Here is a 10,032-nt window from a genome sequence, read left to right as displayed (position 1 = left end):
GTAGCCTGAAACTATTTATTAGCAAAGTGTTAACTTGTCGAGGGTGGCTTATTGTTTTAACGTTTAATTCGATTTGGCAATGTACTCGTAGAAACCGTTCAAGTGTGTGATGACTAGTTTCGCCCGCTCTACGAAAGTAGCGCTGCGAACCATCTGCGAACTATAGAACTCTTGGTTAGCGTGAGATTTTTGAATTTATTTTTTTGTTAGTTTTATTAAATTGAATTTTCTTATGCCCTGGACGATATGATACTTTGATAACCTTTTCACGAGACTTGATACAGTTTCAACTTCGTGTAATTAATGACATAGTAAATACAGTGTTAATCTCGAACAGTTGTAGCGTCCCGAAATAGTACGTCTATAACCGTTGTGTTGTTGTTGTGTAGCGCACATGATGCCAAACTATGACAACGGGCAGGTGGGCGCGGGGGGCGGGGCTAAGTTTATGTAACGCGGGCAGGGTTGGCGACGGCGCAAGTTTTCCGAGTGCAAGTACTCGCAAGTGTGAGAGTAATGAGAGGCGCGGGGCGCAGCCCTGCGAGAGCGGCGCGGCAGCGGCAGGCGGGCGCGGCAGACGCGGCAGTGCCTCGACCGCCGGGGCACGCCATGGACCGGCCGAGCTCGCCGCCGCAGTCGCCGCCCCCCTCGCACTCCGGCTTCGGCGCCTTCTGCAACGCGATCTCCGAGACCATCTCGGTACGTACCGCACACGCGGCCGGACGACCCCCGTGCGACCCCGCGTGACCCTGTGCGACCCGCTCTGCCCCGCGCCGGCTGAGCCGAAGTTTTTGGCGCCAACCGTGCTCCGCGGGCTCGCGGAAGGTCCGGCCGGTTTCGGCGCGGCCGAGAGACCGTCGCAATGAAAAAATATAAACAAGTTTATTATTAGAGTGCTCGTCGGGCCGGGTCGCACGGCCGTGATTTGTCCGATGTATGTGATATACAGAAATATCCGTGCAATAAACGCGGTGGTGGGCGCCGGCGACACTCGCGCGGTCCCCCGAGCCCGGCGCGCGCGACTCCCGGCGATCGTCCGCGATTCCCGCAGTACGTACACCACAGACTATGTACACTAATCACAATCTAACCTAACAGAGTGCCGGTCCAGCTAATGTGATTAATTCGAGTGCTTTCGGAGATTTTGCCGGTTAGATCGTGTTGTTGTTTGTGTCGGCCGCGCGCTCGCAATTAGTGCAATTTACATGATTACGAGTATTACGACGGTCGCGTCGGGAGGACGTCTGGTTATTATCGTCTCTAATCCACGTTTCCGAATCGTTATTTTTACTCCCCGGTCGCAGTTTTCCATTTCGAATTCCTGGAATAAATTACATTAAAATAATGGAACCAGAAATGGATTCAGTGTATGCTAGAACGTTCAAACAAAATTGAACGTTTTGTTGTCCTAATGGGTTTCGTTTGGCTTCGAACAAAACGTCGAGAACACAATAAGTAGCTCGATTATTTTGCATACTGTTTTAATTGGTTGTTACTTGTTAATTAGCGTTACTTAAAAACACAGTTAGGACTCTGTACCCATTAGGATTTGTCACTTGTTAATTGTTATGTACCAGCTACTCATGTGTAGGCCAGCAAAATGTTTAAAATATTGATCAACATAACATTGCTTATACATTATAACATTTATAGAATTTATAAGTTAAAAAAAGTTTACTATAGTTAAATTTAACAAAAATCGCACACACTAACCTTACTTAAAAAAGTCCAAATAAACAAAAAACAAAAAACAACATTAATTAAGATGTTTTGAACAAAAATAAGATGATGAAGAAACATAAAATAGGTAAAGATAATTACAACTCGGGCGAATTAACATGACACCTGGTTCAATTGACGTTTCTCTTAAGTACTGAGTGCAAAAAAAGTTTTTTTATTTTAAGTTATTTCAAAAAAAAAATTACGTTACCGGAACTAGTTATTTTTATAGGGCTACACTAACCACAGTATTAACCAAGTACGAGTTGGACTCGCCCAAGGGTTCCCCAGCAGGAATACGAGGTTTATGGATGCGTCCGATAATTTGTATCTAGCTTCATATTAATATATTCCGTGAGTAGCTAATTCATACCACAGACGCACGGCAATGTTCAAACGTTAATACGAATAACAAAAACTTAACAAATTTAACGTTCAAACGTAACAACTAACAAATAACACAACAAAACTCAACAAAAATCCAAAAACAATAACCATTAACTACTAACAAATAACTCCGAAACGCAAACTCAATAACACACGTGTAACGGTAACAGATATAATATGCTAACGCTACTGGACGCGTTCGACGAGAGCGGGGTGCTGCGCGGGGAAGCGAGGGAGGGGTAAAATTTAAGCCAGGTGTCAAGTTAACTCGCCCGAGTTGTAAAATCTGTGTACAACAGAAATAAAAACTTTTTATTTTGACAATAAACAAGCGTATATTTAGAATCATTACAAAATAGGAAGCTTTTTCCTGTTTTTCTTCTAAATTCCTTAAACTCCTTAGTTACGCGATAAATATCATTATACTTTCCCAGACTCCCGCCTTTTTTGTACTTAAGTTGTAAAATATTGTAATAATTTTTACTTTCATTTCGAGGATTTGTTAAGTCGAAGACTGGCGGGAAATTACCTAGAACTTTTTAACTTCTAACAGATTTTCAATTTATGCTTTGCATCAAAATATGTGTTGATTATAATATGTAACACACGTGCATCGTCCATACTTCCATGGACAGGAATTTCGAATTCCTACTACAAATTCGTGAAAATTAGATGCATAATATTTAGATGCATAGATGCATAGAGAAAATTAGATGCATAGATACATAATAATTCATCCCGGAATAATGTACAGTACTCTCGTGATAGAGGAACTTAGGCGCACCGGAGTCTTGGGCACCATCTATAGTTCTTATACTCTCATGAATCCAGAGCATCATTCTAGGTATTAATACGAAAAATAAAGTCACATCGGCGGGATGTGTCCGTCAGTCTGTATGTTCATGATATAATCACAAACGGACGTTACATCCTCATTGCGATTAATTAATCCTTCAATTTGTATCTAAAATACCGCGAAATGAGGCCAGCAGCCAGCAGCCAGCAGTGAAAATAACAACTCTACTATAAAAATGTCAAAGTTTTTGGGAATGAATGGATGTTTGTTTCATTTAACTATTAAACTGTGGTACGCTACTAAGATATAAGCTGTAGATGCAATTCAAAAATGTACAGAGTTAACTGTTCATGTGGGATATAACTTATAACGCAGGTGACGCCTCAGATATACGCTAGTTTCGTATAACAACAATTGGTACACTTTATTACATTAATATAATAAAGCTTATTTAATCATATTATAGCTCTTAGTGTTGTACATTCCCTTGCAGGGCGTGTTGACATAATAACATAAAAAGGATTTTTTAACTTATACTTAATATAAATAATGTTGCTGCAAAGATGCCAATTTCAATTTCTATTGAGATTTTTGTTTAGACATGCAAGTAGACAGATAAATATAAAATATTTTTTCCGAACAATATAGATTTTTACACAATGCATAATTTATTATATTGATGACCTGTGAGCGAAAGATTATATTTATTTATTTATTTATATTTATAAATTCTTTATTTGCATTAAAAAAACCATATAAAATAACAAAAACAAAACAACATTAGGCAAATAGGCGGCCTTACCGCTTACAGCGGTTTCTTCCATATTCTATCCACGTGTCTATGTTTGGGGTTTTAAATTCATATGATGTCAATTGTAATAATTAAGATGCACATATTTTAGTTTTTTAAGTGATTTTAAAAAGAATATTATATGAAAAAAGGGGAATAAACTATACAACTCCTCTTGAATTACCTAATCACAAGTTACCAATTCATACATCATACAATATCATATTATTTTTTGCATGATATGATTCTGTTGCTGAAAATTCCTCCAATAGCAAGATAGTGTATACTGTGTAGTAGGTTAGTATGAGTTTTAGCCTACATTATAACCTAAAGCAATTTAGTAGTGAAGGATCAAACATAAAGTTTCATTATAAAGTTTTAATTGCAAAGTGATTTAGCGATGGAGCATAATCAATGAAGTTAGGGCATTAGTGTAATGTATAGTCTGCTCGCGGTAGGAAGATAGCATATCGGGAGTATTTTTATGACTTAGGTCTTGGGTACTTTATTGATGTGAAAGCAGAAACTTTAATATTATTTTTGACGCTACCTCGTACTACGTAAGGGTCTTGAAAAATCCCATAGAGTGTGTACCTTTTAACAGGATTTGAACAAGCGAAATACTCCACTTAATCAAAATTATTGTATCTAGTGATTTCACAAACTATTCCAGAGAAAACAAATAATTATATCTTTGGTTCTTTTGTCTAGGAAAATTAAATGATGATATTATGTGTGTGGTTTTTAAAGTATGAAAATATTTTTTTTTTATAATAATAATATCTATGGACGCTTCACACCACGTCAGTCTGGCCCCGTGCTAAGTACCTAAAGGACTTGTGTTACAGGTACCAGACAACGGAAATATATTTAATACTTTTATACTATACTTATATTTAAGATTTTTATTATATTATACACATATTTAATACATATCCAGAACCGGGAACATTGAAAACTTTTGTTCCGTCGGCGGGATTCGAACCCGCGACCCCCGGCTTGAGCTTCCAACGCACTCACCACTGAGCCACAGAGGTCGTCATATGATACTTAGTATTATGTTCTTTGTTCACGGCTCTCGTCTCTCTTAAAATTCATCAATCAATTTAGTAGTCTCTAGAGAGACTAACTACTTACGGAAGTATTATATACATTATAAAACAGTTACGTAATTCGATGCTCGGTAAATGCAGAAACTTCCTAAGGCCGAATTGAAGACGTTCATGCCTTATCCTTATATTATTATTTACAGAATATATAATTAGTATAATAAACAAAGAGGTTAACCTTGTTAAACGAAATAATGGTAACCCCAATAGAAAACGTACTACATTCGCAATATTGTACCTACTAATTTAATCCTGAGTCCTGAATAATACCATAATGCGTGGCCAATGGCAAATTAACAACCATTGGCCAATCAAAAGCTTTCGATTAGTCAATGAATAGATAAAACTGTATATAAACTTCGTCACTAGTTAATAGATAAACTTATTTATATAGGGTGTAACAAAACTAAGTGACAAGACTTTAGGGTGTGTACGTGTTCCTTGTAGTTTTTTTCACTTTTGTATGGGGAAACTCGTGGCACTGGGGCGCTTGCCTATACAAAATCGAAAAAAATTGGTCTTTCAGCGCTGCTACTTTCACATTAAATTCTCTACAAGGAACACATATATCTACACCCTAAAGTATTATCACTTAGTTTTGTTATACCCTGTATAACCTTCTTCATGAGTGGATGATAAAATTGTCGAAAAATCTTTAAGACCTGGCATAAATGGGGCAGTCGGTAGGACACACGATTCCAATGGCATGTGAATCACTCTAGGTCGAATCTAGTTGACAATCTTTTATTGCATTTAATGTTTAATCGTTAACCTTTCGACATAAAAAGTAAACCGTTAAGCGTAACTTCAATTAAACCATTATGTGGGGGCCGCGTCGTTGGTTTCGTGGCGGCCATTATTTTAAGAGGTCATGGGCTCGTGTAGTTCCAAGGGCAGACGTATGATGGATCGGCGTAGCACAACTATGAAATTGCAATATTCACGATCGCGGAGAAACCCTTTATACATATATCACCCGAAAGAATAAAGCCCAAACATCATTTGAAGACATGAGTGGATGAAGTGGGTAACTAACAATTTGAAAACTCATTTTTTACATAAATGGAGGCTTTTAGGACCGGAAAATGATTTGAAATAAAAAAATGTGGATTCTATGTACAGGGTGATATAACACTAAGTGATAATAAGGGTATGTAATTTTTTTTTATTTGCATTAGCAAACCCCTAAGCTTCATAAATTTTCCCATACAAAAGTAAAAATAAAGTTCTCTTTCGGCACTGCTTCATTCACAGAGGACTCGTACACATTCTGTGTGTGTACAAAGTGGTAATAATACACTTTGTTTTGTTACACCCTGTATGATAACCCGAAAGGATAAAGGCCTAACATTATTTGGGTTATTTTTTCAGTTCTTTTCTTCGGGTGTAGAAAAAGGAGCTTTTAAAATAAGAATGGTGGCGAAACAAAAAACTTAACATATGTTACATTATGCGGCAAATTCTTGCAGAATATGTAAGAACACTGTCTTTATGTCGTCTGTTCTTAAAAGGATTGTCGGAGGTCGGATTTTTCGTTGCCTCGGAGTAGACATTCATTATTGAGGTACATTTGTTTGGTCCTTTTTGGGTTTCGGATGCCCTATAAGCAACAATACAAATAAAATTGCGCTAGAAAAACCTCCGATTGTCTTTATTTTTCTTCGCATTTTGTATTAGCTATTATTTAATTTAAATAAACAAGCCTGTTGCATTAAGTAAAAGTTCAGTTACACTATAGTTTTTTTTTTAATGATATAAGGGGGCAAACGAACAAACGGGTCACCTGATGGAAAGCAACTTCCGTCGCCCATGGACACTCGCAGCATCAGAAGAGCTGCAGGTGCGTTGCCGGCCTTATAATAGGGTAATAGGGGAGGGTAGGGAAGGGAAGGGAATAGGGGAGGGTAGGGAAGGGAATAGGGTAGGGGATTGGGCCTCCGGTAAACTCACTCACTCGGCGAAACACAGCGCAAGCGCTGTTTCACGCCGGTTTTCTGTGAGAACGTGGTATTTCTCCGGTCGAGCCGGCCCATTCGTGCCGAAGCATGGCTCTCCCACGTATATTTTGTTATAATAGTTTTACGATTTTTTTTTTCCCCCAATTTCACCAACAACTGTTAAAGTTAATGCTCGCATTAGTATCACGTTACCTCTTTCGTTTTTCACATGAATGAAAGGGAAGTCATGACATTTTAACAAACTGTTAACTTAAACCAACGTTTATGAATTTGAGCTTGATAGAATTTTACGCTGTTTTGTTTCTTTAACTTACGCCCGCTTTTAACCGTTGGTATTGTGAAAACTCGACGTTCAGCAAGAATATTACAATCTTATATATAAAAATGGATTTCCAAATGTGTTAGTCTACCCAGGGGAAATTAGGAAACTATTTTTTTTGTTCCGTCGGCGGGATTCCAATCCGCGACCCCCGGCTTGAGCGCTGACAACACGCCCAACTACTGAGCCACAGAGGTCGTCCATTACCTACTCATTATAATTTTAAAACATAAACTAAAAAAAAAATGCGAAAATTATTACCGACTCAACTTAATCTTGTATCAAACACCCTTCATCATTTTATGTTAATTGAGCATTTAATATCATGTACGGTATTCCTGTGACACACAGTTAACATTCTCTCAAACAAACAAATATTCCGCATTGCGCTCTTTGAGCTGTGTTTCGGAGTACTGAGAAGACCGCCCCGAATATTCCTCGGGTGGGTGAGACATTTTCCGCATATTCTATGTTTGTAGTCACTTATCGCTTTTAAATCTTCTCTACCTTAAATATATTAAATCCACACTAATCTTATATCTTATATCTCATATATATATACAAGAATTGCTCGTTTAAAGATTTAAGAATCGGCTCCAACGATTTTCATGAAGTTTAGTATATATGGGGTTTCGGGGGCGATAAATCGATCTAGCTAGGAACCATTTTTAGAAAATGTCATTTTATTCGATTTTATCGAATACCGAGCAAAGCTCGGTCAAATAGCTAGTATTATAAATGCGAAAGTGTGTCTGTCTGTCTGTTACCTTTTCACGGTCAAACTGGTTTTGATGGGTATAGCGATACTTTGGTATGGCATTAAAATAGCTTGAGTATTTTTGCATAAAAGCTGTAGCTATGAGAATATGTAACATAGTATACACTCAAAACTTTTACCTTTATAATAAGTATCATTTAGGAGTACTAATACATTATAGCTACTCTTCAACTTTATTTAAATCTTCTTATATATAAAATTCTCGTGTCACAATGTTAGTTACCGTACTCCTTCGAAACGGCTGTACCTACTGATTTTACCAAAATTTATATTCATATTCAGTAGCTCCGAGAATCGGCTACTGGCTACTTTTTATATTGATAAGTGCAATTGTTGAATAAATAATAGTAAATTATTACAACTCGAGACTGACTGATTGTTTGTGCGACGGGATAGCGATGGACGTTGCCATGGTGCCATACTTATTTAGTCACTTTAATAAAATAATTATATGGGCGAAATACTTTAAATGACAAAACAACGTTTGCCGGGATAGCTAGTATTAGTATAGATAAAACCTTCATAATATAAACCTTCACTATGCTTATATTATTTAAGCAGCGTAAATCTATAAACTAAACGTATATGCCTATATACGTTTAACTGTGGCCTCCATTGTACTACGTTTGTTTTGCGCCGCACCAAAAGGCTTGCGTTTTAATTACATTTCCCTTCTGCGTCACTAAAAGCTTATCGCAACATTTTCCGTGGTTTGTGCGTTCTCACTTTATCGTCCTTCGAGCTGAGTGAATGAACCCGAAGGTTACAGGGGGTGTGTTCCGAAATATAAACGAGTATACTAGCAATACAGTGCTCATGCATATTATCCAATATCCATATCCATCCATCCTTACATATTAATATTTTGAATGAAAAAGTGTGTCTGTCTGTCTGTTACCTTTTTAGCTCAAACCGATGAACCGATTTTGCTGAGGAATTGAGATACTTTGAGTCTCGGGAAATGACATAGGTGATAGGATACTTTTTATCCTGGGAAAATGGGCATTGGGCGAATATGTGGGGACTGGGATGTCATTATAATACGACACACTTACTCACTTGTAGCTTACCAGTACAATATAGCGTCGGATACAATAATATGATGTTTTGAGCACTGGCTAGTATACTGGGTTATATTTTAGAACATACCCAGAGTTTGTCAGTGATTCGTCACTCTGACATTACTCAGAAAATAATTAGAAAATAATCGCAGCACGTTACAAAGGTGATTACAAAAACTTTGAACAATGGATCACCGTTTTAATAATACGACTGAAAAGAAACACTGAAAATTACTTATGACACATCGTTAGTTCTTTGAATTTGAACACTGAACTGTTGTAAAACGTAGAGCTATATGGACATGAAACATAAAGCCTAATGGAATAGTTAAAAATTGGGCCAATTAGGTATTGTTTGAGCCAATTAAACACTGATGGTAATGGCAAAACGTTAAGTTATATGATTTAGATTTTTTCTACTAAACATGGTGCCTTATCCAAATTTTGAAATCATTGGCGTAGGCCAGTGTTTCCCAACCTTTTTCTGACACGGACCCCTAGGAAATCATGTACAGTTTTTAGGGACCCCCTTATTAAAATAAACAGCAAAAAAATTTGAATATGTATGGTCCAGAGACGACACCGCGGACCCCCATACGTATACTCACCGACCCCCAGGGGTCCGCGGACCACAGGTTGGGAAACACTGGCATAGGCTATACGCTTTAGATATTACCTTTCTGAAGTCAATATAATAATATGTCGTAAAAGATGTGAAAGGTTCGACCGCATCGAGTGATCAAACCTTAGGGTTAGCAAATATTTATTCTAACTAGAAAGAAACAAATAAACGCATTAGAATGAAAACTTTATCAAACATATCTAATATATAAAATTCTCGTGTCACAGTGTTTGTGCGCGAACTCCTACAAAACGGCTCAACCGATTTTAATGAAATTTTGTATGTACATTCGTTAGGCCTGAGAATATTTTTTTTATCTAATTACTAGCTGTCCCGGTGAACTTCGTGTCACTTTAAAACCTTCCCTGGACTTCTACGAATATTTTAAGACTAAAATTAGCCCAATCCGTTCAGCCGTTTTCGAGTTTTAGCGTTACTAACACAATTGAAAATCCATTTTTATATATATAGACTAGCGACCCGCCCCGGCTTC

General features: G+C 37.5%; 1 protein-coding gene across 2 annotated transcripts in view; it reads left to right on the top strand.

Moving 5' to 3' along the window:
• The first annotated feature begins 501 nt into the window (after positions 1–501).
• The window catches only part of LOC121732955 (calcium-binding protein E63-1), a 62,602-nt gene continuing 53,071 nt past the window's right edge, over positions 502–10,032 (top strand). The window contains exon 1 of one of the 2 annotated variants that reach the window (XM_042122993.1): positions 502–699. In XM_042122993.1, the coding sequence (XP_041978927.1) occupies positions 517–699 (183 nt within the window). In that variant the 5' untranslated portion in view covers positions 502–516. Of the gene's footprint in view, positions 700–975; positions 1,051–10,032 lie in introns of those variants that run through there. The other variant, XM_042122996.1, reaches the window with a different exon arrangement.

Source organism: Aricia agestis, chromosome 13 (assembly GCF_905147365.1).
Source record: "Aricia agestis chromosome 13, ilAriAges1.1, whole genome shotgun sequence".
Taxonomy (NCBI): domain Eukaryota; kingdom Metazoa; phylum Arthropoda; class Insecta; order Lepidoptera; family Lycaenidae; genus Aricia; species Aricia agestis.
Note: the sequence above shows the minus strand (reverse complement) of the source record. Positions and strands in the feature narration are given on the sequence as shown.